We start from the raw sequence: 14,816 nt of genomic DNA, 5'->3' as shown, positions 1-14,816 counted from the left end.
TTCACTGCCCAGCACCCACCGATTTAACCCTTGCCTAATCACAAGACCATTTACAATGACCAATTAACCTACTAAATGGTACATCTTTGGACTGTGGGAGGAAACCCATGTGGTTAACGGGCGAGAACATACAAACCTCTTACAGACAAGCACTGGAATTGAACTCTGAACTCTCAAATGCCTGAGCTGTAATAGTGTCACACTAACCGCTACGCTACTCTGGTGCAATCACGCTTAATTCATCAACCATGCAAGGTGGAAATTTCCATTCCTGTGACTAGGCTTCATTTGGGTGCATTCCAATTCACGGGAAGTGTCAAGGAATTTTTATTATTAATACACTCACACATTTATCTTGGAAAAAAGCTACTTTTATTATTTCTTAATATATTTTTATTAACAGGTAGCAATTTTGAAAGCTCTTTTCTATATATATATATATATATACACACCAGTTACACAGCAAAGGCAATTGGAGAAATAGGTTTCTACACCTAATAATAGGGCAGATGCCAATGAGCTGTATGCAGCAAAGTATGGTAGGGCTCTCTACAGTGGACACTGAGGTTTTAAGGAAGTGGAGAATGATTCAGAATATTCCCACCTCAAAGCAAACCCTTGCGATAATTATGTATTTATTTATTTTTTAAACTAACAAATGTTCATTCCTCCAGACAATACGTTGACAATGAAATTTTGCAGGTGATCATAACTTGCTTCTTGAATGCTTCTGCACAATGCGATTTAATAACAAGACCTACAGAGAAGCAGCTGCAAGATATCATTCAGGATATCGAATCTCTAACTTTAATTTTAATTAACTCGGATTTAACTTTATCTCGATGTATTTGCTTTGAGAACAGCCAGTTCTTAAATACTTAAATTCATGATAAGAGTATACAAAATATAATAAGGCAAAAAATACCGTGCTCTAAGTAATCTTTATAGATGGCGTTCAGCATAGAGACTGAAGCAAACTCTCCCCACCCCACCCACCCATCCCCTTACAAAAATAACTGCAGATGTAATACTCATCAATTTCCTGAGAGACTTGGTACAGTCTTCTACTCATGAACACAGTTCCTGTTGAAACGTGTATCTTTTTCTTCAAGATGAAAAAGCACCAGAAAAGCTATTCTTCACGAGATCAGATTCTTGACTGTTTGCTGAAGTGTGTGTGTGTGTGTCCGATGGGAAGGCAGGTGCACCACCACGTACTCTCTCTCCAATAAATGCAACTGCCTCAGAAGAAATTGAACGTGTTCTTCCACTATCCCACCATCCCAACATGCACGACTTGACCATTTAGACCAGAAGCCAGTGGATTTGCACCACAGACACTATGCAATGCCAGGGGCTAGTGGTGGGCGGTAAGGGGCAAAAATAAGCTCTTGCTCCGCTGCTAATTCAGACCTTGCTGGAAAGTGCTCTGACTTCTGACAGTGGCAAATTCATGCTCTCTCACCATCCCAAAGGACCAGTCTTTGAACAGATCTTGGTACCTTTATAAAGTCTAGTGCATCCAAAGGTCGGCACAGGAAACTGCAGTCACTGAGATGCCGTTCCTTTAAGCAGTGCCTGGTGTCGGGCCAGATAGGCAAAGCATCAGCTTCAGTATGTCTTTGGTAGCACCCATTCCACTAATTTTACAGTACAATAGTGTGGCATCAATATTGCATAGAGGATAGTTCTCATTCCTAGTTATTTACAAGGGCTTTCCAGCCTGAACAAACTGAAGAAAGAGAATCACCAGGCCAGCTTAGTTTGGGTAACTGGAATTAATCTTGCCAACAGTAGATACCTTTTCCGAACTACTAGAACTATTTGGCTGGAGAGGTGTGAATGAGAAAGACTCCATTAAATTATAATATCTCAGATAGTTTAAATAGGCTTGCAAAGACACGGGGGCCAGGTTAGATGCAGTTTAACACCTGCAAGTTTTCCTCACGCCTAGCGAAGATATCTCGCTTGGAAGATTTCCCAAATATTCGCTTCATTTCGCAAAGCAGTCATACTGTGGCCACGGCAAAAGAAGAATTGATCATTTCTGTTTTGTAGTATACTCATCAATGCCAGCTAAGAAAGAGTTGCTCTATGTCAGAACTTTTTATATGCATATAAATCTAAGCAATTTGCCTCCAGTATTAATCGTGAAAACAAAGTCTCAAACCGAGACTTTACTGAACCTCGTTCCTCCTTCCCACCTCTTCACCACTGCCCCCTCTTAATGCAAAATGATCCTCAATAGATCATTTTGCACCAAGAATGTCATTATTTTATATCTGCTGTGGTATTTGCATGTCATTCCAACAAGCACCCAGTCAGGCACAATGGATTATTTGGTCAATGCCTTGTTCTTCATCTTCTCACTGACTGACTGGAGAATGCTAGGATTCTGCTCCATAATCTGCACTAGCAAGAGGTCGATATACTCCTCCAGATCTCGCACGTGCTCTTCCTTCTTCCGCAGCTCTGATTCCTGCTGCAGGACTTTTTTGATGAGCTCGTCATGTGTGAGGTGGTAGTAGTGCTCTGCGGGGTCCACCACCTTAGATTCCTGCAAAACGAAGAAAACGTTACAAGTAGGCTCAAGGGACATTTATGATCAAAGTATATACACAGTACGCAACTCTGAGATTCGCCTACTCCAGACAGCCACGAAACAAAGAAATCCATGAAAGTAGTTTCAAGTTAAACATCAACCCCGCCACTCGCACAAAAAAACAAATCACGTAAATGACAACGAGAACATCAACCCACACCCCCACCCCCATATGCAAAAAAAAACAGACTGTGCAAATGGCAACAGGAACATCAACGCCCCCCCCCCCACTCCCAAGCACAAATAGATACCAGAATTGTCCAGCCCGGCATTGCATGTGGCCTCCTGTGTCTTTGCAGCATGCAGCAAAGTCTCTTTAAACTGAGATATTATAATACATTGGAATGTTTTTCATTTACAGTTCTCTAGCTAAACTGTTCTAGTACTTCAGAGAAAGGTATCTATTCATCACAATATTTCATTGCAGTGTCCCAAACTAATATGCCAAATTTCTTCTTCATAAATATTAACTTGTCTCAGTTAGTGTGACTTTCTACCAATAGGATATAAAAGCAATTTCTCCCTTCCCAAAAACATCAAGTAGTTATAGTTAGATTCAAATTCAGGTTTATCACGTGTACACAAAAACATCCAGTGAATGGCACTGTTTGCGTTAACAACCAACACACCTGAGGATATGCTGGGGGCGCCTGCAAGTGTGGCCACATATTCTGGAGCGCCAACAGAACATACCTCAGCAGAACAACACAGAACACAACAAGCAACAAAACAGCAACACAAGCCCCTTCTTCCCAGAAATCAAACAGCATGTTGGTGTTAAATGCAAGAAGCCTAGAATTTGAGAAGAGGGGTTGATTTGTTCCAGTTCTACACAGTGAGGTCACACTGGAATACTGTGCATGGATTTGGTTCTGGTAACTTTTTTTTAAAGCATATAACTAAAGATTAACTTTATTTGTTACAAGTACATTGAAACGTACAGTGACCCACACAGTCTGAGAATGTGCTGGGGGAAGCCCACAACTGCTTCAGGCGCGAACACAGGAAACCCACACCTTAGTAACCCTTTCTTGTACGTCTTTGGAACGTGTGAGGAAACCAGCGCACCCGGACGACACGTACGTGATCACGGGGACAACGTACAAACTCCTTATAGACAGTGGTGAGAATGGAACTGTTATGTTTCATAATTTCAAAACATAAAACTAATTGAAAGAAAAACGTGGAGCCAGGGATAACTCGTGTGGCTCAGTGGTTTTTCACATTAGTGAAGTGCACCCTTATGGGTTATGCAACAATGTATACCATTCATGTATTTTACATATAACTCACAATAAACTATTTAAACAAAGAATGCTTAATTAAACAATCTGTTCACAATGTTACTCAAATATTAAATCCACAACAGGAACTCTGGTCCTACAGCTGGCCCTGTGAAGCAGTGCGTTAGCCACCGCTATGGTGATGACAGTCACTGGCTGACCAGCACAATCCTCGCTGATTTGATTCAATGCAAAATTATGCATTTCACTGTCTGTTTTGTTTTTGTATATGTGACAAAAAAGCCAATCTTTAATCTTTAAAACGTTATGGCAACTGCCACACTACTGTGCTGCCCCACGGTAGCAATGAAGGCAGCCCTAAGGAGATTCACAGGCTAATTCCTTGGATTTGAGAGTTGTCCTGTGAAGAGAGCCTAGACTTTTTGAGTTTCTGTTCTCTGGAGTTAGAACATGGAAGATCCTAAGGGACCTCACAGGAATATTGCTGAAATGTTATCACCAGTGTGAAATTAATAAACAAAGGGAGGTAACGACAAAATAAAGGGATGGTCTATTAAAATGAAGTGCCAAGAAATTTCATCTCTCAGAGAAGGAAATCTCTTCCCCTGAATTTGGGTTTGGGAGGTGATGAAATGCAGTTACAATGGAGAGAGATAAATTATTGGAAGAGTAATAATTAAGGGTTATGGGAAACTGGCATGCAAGAAGCATCGAGGCCAACAAGGACTTAATGAACGGTCGGAAAGCACGGTCTCACTGAACGGGGGGACAGCACAGTCTCACTGAACGGGGGGACAGCACAGTCTCACTGAACGGTCGGACATCACGGTCTCACTGAACGGGGGTGGCGGTGGGGGGTGGCTTACTACATAGGACCAAAAGCTACAGAAAGTTGTAAAATTAGTCAGCACACCATGGGTACTAGCCTCCACAGTATCCAAGACATCTTCATGGAACAGTGCCTCAGAAAGGCGGCGTCCATTATTAAGGACCCCCATCACTCAGGACATCCGCTCTTCTCAGGTAGAGGAGCCTGAAGGTGCACACTCAACAATTCAGCAACAGCTTCTTCCCCCACCATCAGATTTCTAAATGGACACTGAACCCATGAACACTACACTATTTTAAAATTATTAGTTCTGTTTTTGCATTACTATTTTTAACTATTCAACATATATATATATATATATATATATAAAAAATGTATATTAAATGTATATATAAAAATATATATATACACACATATAACGATATAACAATTACAGCATGGAAACAGGCTATCTTAGCCCTTCTAGTCCATGCCGAACGCTTACTCTCACCTAGTCCCACCGACCTGCACTCAGTCCATAACCTTCCATTCCTTTCCTGTCCATATACCTATCCAATTTTTCTTTAAATGACAATATCGAACCTGCCTCTACTAATTCTACTGGAAGCTCGTTCCACACAGCCACCACTCTCTGAGTAAAGAAGTTCCCACTTGTGTTACCCCTAAAATTTTGCCCCCTAACTCTCAACTCATGTCCTCTTGTTTGAATCTCCCCTACTCTCAATGGACAAAGCCTATCCACGTCAACTCTATCTATCCCCCTGATAATTTTAAATACCTCTGTCAAGTCTCCCCTCAACATTCTACACTCCAAAGAATGAAGACCTAACTTGTTCAACCTTTCTCTGTAACTCAGGTGCTGAAACCCAGGTAACATTCTTGAAAATCTTCTCTGTACTCTCTCTATTTTGTTGACAACTTTCCTATAATTCGGTGACCAGAACTGTACACAATACTCCAAATTTGCCCTTACCAATGCCTTGTACAATTCCAACATTACATCCCAACTCCTATACTCAAAGCTCTGATTTATAAAGGCCAGCATACCAAAAGGTTTCTTCACCACCCCATCCACATGAGTTTCCACCTTCAGGGAGCTACGCACCATTATTCCTAGATCACTCTGTTCTACTGCATTCTTCAATGCCCTACCATTTACCATGTATGTCCTATTTTGATTAGTCCTACCAAAATGTAGCACCTCACACTTATCAGCATTATCACTTATCACCACCTGCCATCTTTCAGCCCACTCTTCTAACTGGCCTAAACCTCTCTGCAAGCTTTGAAAACCTACTTCATTATCCACAACTCCACCTATCTTAGTATCATCTGCATACTTACTAATCCAATTTACCACCCCATCATCCAGATCATTAATGTATATGACAAACAACACTGGACCCAGTACAGATCCCTGAGGCACACCACTAGTCACCGGCCTCCAACCTGACAAACAGTTATCCACCACTACTCTCTGGCATCTCCCATCTAGCCACTGTTGAATCCATTTTACTACTTCAATATCAATACTTAATGATTGGACTTTCCTAACTAACCTTCCGTGTGGAACCTTGTCAAAGGCCTTACTGAAGTCCATATAGACAACATCCACCGCTTTACCCTCGTCAATTTTCCTAGTAACCTCTTCAAAAAATTCAATAAGATTTGTCAAACATGAACTTCCACGCACAAATCCATGTTGACTGTTTCTAATCAGACCCTGTCTATCCAGATAATTATATATACCATCTCTAAGAATCCTTTCCATTAATTTACCCACCACTGATGTCAAACTCATAGGCTGATAATTGCTACGTTTACTCTTAGAACCCTATTTAAACAATGAAACAACATGAGCAATACGCCAATCCTCTGGCACCACGCCATTTCTAATGACATTTGAAATATTTCTGTCAGAGCCCCTGCTATTTCTACACTAACTTCCCTCAAGGTCCTAGGGAATATCCTGTCAGGACCTGGAGACTTATCCACATTTATCTGCCTTAAAATCGCCAGTACCTCCTCTTCTTTAATCATCATAGTTTTCATAACTTCCCTACTTGTTTCCCTTACGTTACACAATTCAATATCCTTTTCCTTAGTGAATACCGAAGAAAAGAAATTGTTCAAAATCTCCCCCATCTCTTTTGGCTCCACACATAGCTGTCCACTCTGATTCTCTAAGGGACCAATTTTATCCCTCACTATCCTTTTGCTATTAATATAACGGTAGAAACCCTTGGGATTTATTTTTACCTTACTTGCCAAAACAACCTCATATCTTCTTTTAGCTTTTCTAATTTCTTTCTTAAGATTCTTTATACATTCTTTATATTCCTCAAGCACATCATTTACTCCATGCTGCCTATATTTATTGTAGATATCTACATACATACACACACACACTGAAATTCATTTATGTATTTTCTATATTATCATGCATTGTACCTCTGTCGCTCAGTTGACAAATTTCACAACATATCCCGGTGATATGAAACCCGATTCTGATTCAGAAAACATACTCAGTGGCCTCTTTATTAGGTACACCTGTACACCTGCTCATTACAGCAGATATCAAATCAGCCAATCATGTGACAGCAACTCAATGTATAAAAGTGCAGATGTGGTTAAGAGGTTCAGTTGTTGTTCAGACAAACATCTGATTGGGGAAGAAATGTCATCGAGGTGACTTTGACTGTGGAATAATTGTTGGTGCCAGACAAGAGTATCTCAGAAACTGCTGATCTCCTGAAAATTTAATCCACAACAGTCTCTAGAGCAGGGGTTTCCAAGCCGGGATCCATGGACAGCTTGCTTAATGGTATTGGGCCATGGCATAAAAAAGGTTGGGAACCCCTGCTCTAGAGTTTACAGATAATGGTGAGAAAAACAAAACAAACATCCAGTGAACAGTAGTTCCTCGGGCAAAAAAATGAGAGACTGATTGTTAATGAGAGAGGTCAGAGGTGAATGGCCAGACTAGGTCAAGGTGACAGGAAGGCGACAGTAACTGAAATACAACAGTGGTGTGCAGGAGCGAATTTCTGAATGCACAACATGTTGAACATCAACGTGGATGGGCTACTGCAGTAGAAGACCATGAACATACACACAGCGGTTTCTTTATTAGATACGGGAAGTACCACTGAGTATACTTTCCACATTCATCGCCGTTGACATTTAACACAAGATGGATGAAACTCATGTCGTCCAATTACCTTTACTTCTTCCCGATCCTCCTGCCAAGCCACAGGAAATTTACCAGGGCTGCTATTCCCAGTGGTCACAATCTTCAGTTTCTCCAGTCCACTGGACAGTGTGTTGCTGATACACGATCGGCCAGATTTCTTCTCTGTCATCTCTAGGGTCGTGGCAGTGATTGGCTTCACGGGGTGAGGGCTAGTGGGAGAACAAAGGGGAGATCACTCACGTAAATGTGCTGGCACTCCACATGTTGAAAACCTGTCCAATTTTATCTCCTGGAGTGCGGAAGGCTGAGGGAAAACCGTGTAGAGCTTTATAAAATCATGAGGGGCGTAGATAAGGTGAATAGTCTTTTGCCTAGGGTAAGAGATTCTAAAACTGGATGGCATACATCAAAAGTGAGAGGGGGAAGATTTAATAGGTCCTTGAGGGGTAACTTTTTTGACACGAGGTGGGAGTTGAGTATATCAAATGAAGAGGCTACATAGCATCCATGCCAGGACCACCAGACTCAAAACAAGTTACTTTCCCCAAGCAGTGAGGCTGATCAACACCTCCACCTACTAACCTACCCCTCCACACGCCCAACCACCACTACTCTATCATTTCCTGTCAGTCACCTTATGTACAGAGACTCCTGTGTCTAGCATCACCTTAGAACAGAGATGAGGAGGAATTTCCTTAGCCAGCAGGTGGTGAATCTGTGAAATTCATTGCCACAGATGGCTGTAGAGGCCAAGTCATTGGGTATATTTAAAGCAGAGGTTGATAGATTCTTGATTAGTCAGGGCATCAAAGGCTGCGGGGTGAAGGCAGGAGAATGGGGTTGAGAGAGTTAATAAATCAACCATGATGGAATGGCAGAGCAGACTCGATGAGCCGAATGGCTTAATTCTGTTCCTGTCTTACAGTCCTATAGTCTTTATGTACATACAATCAGACTTTGTACATAAACTAATCTAATCTTAAGTATTTATATTTAAAGTGTTCTTTATGCTTAGCATTTTTATAATGCTGCATCATTCCCAGAGTAACATTCATTCATTCTTCTTTACCCTAGTATGCTGAAGAAGAACAATTTTGAATCTTGAATCAGAGGAAGTGGTGGAGGAGAGGTGGAGGTGGGTACAACTGCAACATTCAAAAGTCATTTGGACAGGTACACGGCTACAAAAGGTCTAGAGGGCCATGAGGCAAATGTAGGCAAATGGAGGCAGGTCGGTTGGGCAACTTAGTCAGTACGGAAGAGATGGTTAGAGCAGTTGTTTCCATACTGAATAGCTCTATGTCTCTAAGAGTGTTATTCATTTATTTGTTTATTGAGATACAGCACAGAGCAAGCTCTACCTATCCCCTTTGCTCTATGGAATAGTTTCTCTCTATCCATCTGATCCAGAGCCCACAATGTTTTCAACATCTCTGTCACCTCTCTTCTTAACTTGCTGAATAATCTCAGTCTTGCCTGCCTATAGAACATAGAACATTACAGCGTAGTACAGGCCCTTCGGCCCACGATGTCGTGCCAACCTTTTAATCTACTTAAAAATTAATCTAACCCTTCACTCCTACATAGCCCTCCATTTTTCTATCATCCATGTGCTTATTTAAGAGTCTCTTAAGTGTCCGTAATGTACCTGCCTCTATCACCACCCCTGGCAGGGCATACCACACACCCACCACTCTCTGTATAAAAAAAATGTACCTCTGACATCTCCCCTCCTGTAACAATGTTCTTGTAAAGGTATTGGGCAAAGATATTTCTGAGGGAAGAAAAGTATTCCCGGGCATGAAAGACCTTATTTTTGCATTCGTTATGGAATTACTGAGTTTGCGAGTTAACACACATCAAATTGTACACAACTCATTTTGGAAAATTATAAGCAAAATAGGATTCAGAATAGCAGAAGATGAACTAAGTTAGGCATTTAGAAAGAACAGTTCTGCAAGACAAGAGTACAAAGCACAAGTTAGTCTAGATATCATCTATTCGAGGGTCAGACAAGGTGACCTGTTCTGGGGTTGGAGGACTGTGCATGTAACAAGGAACAGGGCTCGATTTGCTATTGTCACACGGTATGTTCTGCTTCTCGGTGTTCTCTGCTGTTGGGGCAGGATAGGTTGGTCCCGGAATGCATGGGGACACTTGTGGGCTGCCCCCAGCAATCCCTGAATGTGTTGGTTGTTAATGCAAATGACATATTTCACCGTATGTTTCGATGTACGTGTGATAACTAAATCTGACTCCGAACCTATGTGGATTTTTGTTGAAAACAGCAGATGCATCTCAATGAGCCTAATTGGTTTGGTCTGCCATTAATGGCATCAGACATTCCATCAGCAAATAGCCTTCTCCCTCATGGACTCACCTTGCTTCTCATTAAACACACCATGTCTTCTCAACAGCCTGCTTCATGCTAGGAAGCTCATTACAAATCCAAATCAGACCAAGATCCGTGGCAGTTGGAACTGGAGGGAATCTCTGGGATTTCCCTCAGGACGAGACCTTGCTGCCCAGGGTGATACCAGATTTTTCCTTGGGGACATTCCCCAAGGATCAAACATTAATTTTTCTTCCAATGTGGTCTAGTAAGTTGTCAATCCTACAGACCTGTTACAGGCCCCAGAGAAATGTAGTGAGGAGGTAAAGTGTGTGTACAACACAAAGTGTAAGGAGGTGGCCTGCCTACCACTGGGAAACTGCAATCCTACACTGCCATCATAGAGAGCATCGTCACATAAGCCCTTACTGTCTGGTTAAGTGCAGCATCCTCTCACAGAGTACAAAAACTACAGTGAACTGTCAGGACAGTGGGAAAGGACATTGGCTGTCGTCTAACATCACTACAGAATTTCTATGTGTCAAGGACAAAAAAAAGGCAGGAATAATTACTGCGGCCACTAACCCCTTTTTCCAAAAGCTCCCTTCTGGAAAGCTCTATAACAAAAACAAACTTGCCATCTTAAAAGTTTCTTCCCCCGGGCAGTTAAACTGATCAATCATTCTAGTTAGCCCCCACCCCCTTTTCTCATCAAAGAGGAGGTACAGGAGCCTGAAGACACACACTCAACATTTTAGGAACGGCTTCTTCCCCTTTGCCATCAGATTTCTGAATGGACATTGCACACTATCTCACTTTTGTTTTTTTTAGGCTCTCTTTTTGCATATATATATATATATATATTTCTTACTGCAATTTATAGATTTTTTATTATGTATTGCAATGTACTGCTACCGCATAACAATTTATTTCATGACATGTGCCAAAGATATTAAACCTGATTCTTATTCTGATTCTCTATCTTTTATCCCAGTCACTGCACTGATAACATGCTAAACTACTTTTTATAATGCTGTTTACACTGTAAATACATAGTGTGTGTATATATGAACATTTTATTCTAGATCTGTGCTTTAACCTCAAACTTTATTTTTAAATAACTCTTTATTCTGTATAATCATTGAATGTTGTTATTTTTGTTCCACGTCATGCCCTGACCTCTGATGCTTCCTGCTCCCTCCCCTTTTCCCCAACCATGATTCCCCTCTCCCTGCCCCTTCCCACAGGTAGTTTACAATAGAGTCCCAGATCAGAATCAGGTTTATCATCACTCACATTTGTCATGAAATTTGTTGTTTTTGTGGCAGCAGTACAGCACAATACATAAAATTATTAGAGTACTGTGCAGAACTCTCTTATATATGTAATCTCAGCTTGAAACATTGACTGCTTATTCATTTTCATAAATGCTGCCTGACCTGCTGAATAAAGTTGAACTTAAGAGTGAGCTGAGTTTCTCGTCTAATTTATTGTAACGTCAACATGATAATATCAACATCAGTGGCTCTTACACCATCACAGGGTGAGAATCAAACTGTTATAAAAATAGTCTTCACTTCCAATAAACTGAAAGAAAATACACAAATCAAATTTCAGTTCTAACTTAATGAGCAAAGAATCCACCCTGGGCCCCACAACTAGCCTTTGCACCCTGAAGCCAGGCAGCCAGGGTTCTGCTCACAATTGCTACCCACCTGAGGACTGGCTGAGGAGAGAAGGTAGTACATAGAGCCATACAGAAACAGGCCCTTCAGCACACAGTGTTGTGCCAAACCAGCTAAATTAGTAATCAAATGGCCAGCTAAACTAATCTCCTCTGCCTACACAATGTCCATATCCTTCCATTTTCCTCATATTCATGGGCCTATCCAAATGTCTCTTAAAAGTTTCTAATGTTTCTGTCTCTACCACCACCCCAGGTAGTGTATTCCAGGCACCCATCTCTCTGTGTGTAAAAAAAACTTGCCCCTCACATCTCCTTTGAAAATTACCCCCTCTCACCTTAAATGCATGCCCTCTGGTTTTAGACATTTTAACCCTGGGGAAAAGATTCTCTCTGTCTACTCTCTCTATACTTCTCATAATCTCATAAACCTCTATCAGATCTCCCCTCAGCCTCCGACGCTCCAGAGAAAACAACCCAAAGTTTGTCCAACTTCTCCTTATAGCATGTGCCCTCTAATCCTGGTGTGAACCCTTTCTGCACCCTCTGCAAGGCCTCGACATCCTTCCTATACTGGGGCAACTGGAACTGAGTAAGGGCAGCTCTGCAGGTTGCGTTGCACATTGGTTCATTAGCGATACAGCACAGTAACAGGCCCGAATGTCCCAGTGAGACCATGCCACCCAATTACACCCATGTGGCTAATTAACCTCCTGACCTGTACCATTAACCCGTCCAGATTGGGGACTGCAGACACACAGGGAGCTAAACCCCGGCAAGTAGGTGGTGGTATTCCCTGTGTTTGTTGATTCTCTTTTCTTGATTGGTGAAATGCGCCGTCTGCGTCCAAGGATGTGCCGGGGCAGCCTGTAAGCGTCACCATGGTTTCAGCACCAACATAGCATACCCAAACTTAACCCGTATGTGTTTGGACTGTGGGAGGAAACCAGAGCACCCAGGGGAAACCCACGCGGTCACAGGGAGAACGTACAAACTCCTCACTGACAGCGGTGGAATTTTACCCAGATTGCCAGCGCTGTAAAGTATCAGGGTCACCACTCCTGTACTGTTAATTCCCTCATCACAGAGCTGTGGGAGGCAGCACACTGACTCCCATTCGAACCAGCATCATACCCCACACAGCAGAGCACTCCAGCACCCAACAAGATGCAGCATTTCACAGGTCCATTGCATTTACCGATACAGCTTGGGGTAGGCCCTCCCGCCCCTGAGCCATGATGCCCCACAACCCCACAACCCTGATTAACTCTAACCTAACCCTAGCCATTTCCACCTTGAGAAAAGTGTCACCGGCTGACCACTCTATCCATGCCTTTTGTTCTCTTGTACATCTCTATTTCAGCTCTCATCATCCTTTGCTCCGAAGGGAAAAGTCCTAGCTCACTCAACCTATTCTCGTAGGACATGCAACTTGCACGTACAAGACAGAAAAACAGAATGGACGGGTCAGCATGGAGACAAAGGGTGGAAGGGCCTACGTCACTGCTGTCTGACTCCACAATTGCAGGCGCACAAAGGTTTTCGGTCCTTAATCTCCATCCGGTAACTCAGTGAATAAACCTCGTGAAGACCTCTGAGGAAACCGAGACAGCGTTTCACCCTCAATCTTCGACCGCTCGCCACCCCGGCCCTCAGAACTGAAGCCTTGCTGCAACCCTTGCCGCCCGTCAGAACAAGGATGCGCTCATCAGCCCACCCACTGTCCAAAACCCAACTTACTGGAGGTTTACTTGTTTAGAGATACAGCACGTAACAGACCCTCCTTCCAACCTAATGAGCCTGCATCACCCAATTACGCTCATGTGACCATTTAATGCACAGTACCAATGTGGGTGTCTTCGGGATATGGGAGGCAACTGGAGCACCTGGGGGAAACCCATGCAGTCGCAAGGAGAGCACACAAACTCCTTACAAACAGTGGCGGGAATTCATCACAGGTTGCTGGCACTGTAATAGTGTTACGCTAACCACTATACCACCCTGCCACTCTGGTTTCAGGGGCCGAAGCCAGGAGACTGGACCTGATCAGTCACTTTCAGGTAATGCTGGGCCCCTGAACAGCATCCCGGTACGGAGGGATCTTGGAGTCCAGATCCAACATTCATTGAGCGTGGCTATGGAAGTAGAAACTATAGTAAATAAGGCCTGTGGTAATGGTTCCCTCCGCTAGCCTGCAGGTCACCCTTGGGCAAGGTGTAGCACCTGCTTAGCCCATCCCCTCACCCGATCAGCATCACAGAAGCCGTGGGAGCAGGTGGTGGACGGTCGGGTGAGCAGCTGGTGCATATCACAAGTCCTGGTAATGTGACCACTGACGCCAGGCAGACAATCTCTGAAGTGTATTGATCATGGCTGGGGTCACCCATTTTGTAAAGACACTGCCCAGAAGAAGGCAGTGGCAAACCATTTCTGTAGAAATGTTTACCAAGGACAATCCAGGTCATGGAAAGACCATGATCACCCACAACGTACAACACGGCACATAATGAACAAATGAGCAAGTGGTGCAAAAAGGGAGCAAAGTCATGAGGTAATGTTTGTGGGTTCATGGACCATTCAGAGATCTGATGACAGAGGGGAAGAAGCTGTTCCTACATTGTTGAGTGTGTGGATGGGGCATTTGGAATATTGTGTACATTTCTGGTCACCCTGTGAAAGGAAGGACCTGGAGACTGTAGAGAGGTTGCAGGAGTCATTCACGAGGATGCTGCCTGGATTAGAGTGTACGAGCTATAAGGAGACGTTGGGCAAACTTGTATTATGCTCTCCTAGAGCGCTGGAGGCTGAGGGGAGACCTCATAGCTTTTTTAGTTATGAGTAGCAGACGTACAGCGAAGTGTCAGAATTGTTTCCCCAGGGTGGCAGACACCAGAGGAGATGCTTTTAAGGTCAGGGCGGGGAAGTTGAAAGG

General features: G+C 43.0%; 1 protein-coding gene across 2 annotated transcripts in view; it reads right to left on the bottom strand.

Annotated features, from left to right (window-relative positions):
* Positions 1-359: 359 nt before the first annotated feature.
* LOC140196881 (uncharacterized) overlaps positions 360-14,816 on the bottom strand; it is a 101,468-nt gene continuing 87,011 nt past the window's right edge. For both annotated transcript variants that reach the window (XM_072256790.1, XM_072256791.1), the window contains exons 5-6: positions 7,897-8,077; positions 360-2,557 (exon numbers count right to left, since the gene is read on the bottom strand). In XM_072256790.1, the coding sequence (XP_072112891.1) occupies positions 2,336-2,557; positions 7,897-8,077 (403 nt within the window). In that variant the 3' untranslated portion in view covers positions 360-2,335. The remainder of the gene's footprint in view (positions 2,558-7,896; positions 8,078-14,816) is intronic.

Source organism: Mobula birostris, chromosome 4 (genome assembly GCF_030028105.1).
Source record: "Mobula birostris isolate sMobBir1 chromosome 4, sMobBir1.hap1, whole genome shotgun sequence".
Lineage (NCBI taxonomy): Eukaryota > Metazoa > Chordata > Chondrichthyes > Myliobatiformes > Myliobatidae > Mobula > Mobula birostris.
This window is presented reverse-complemented; position numbering and strand designations above follow the sequence as displayed.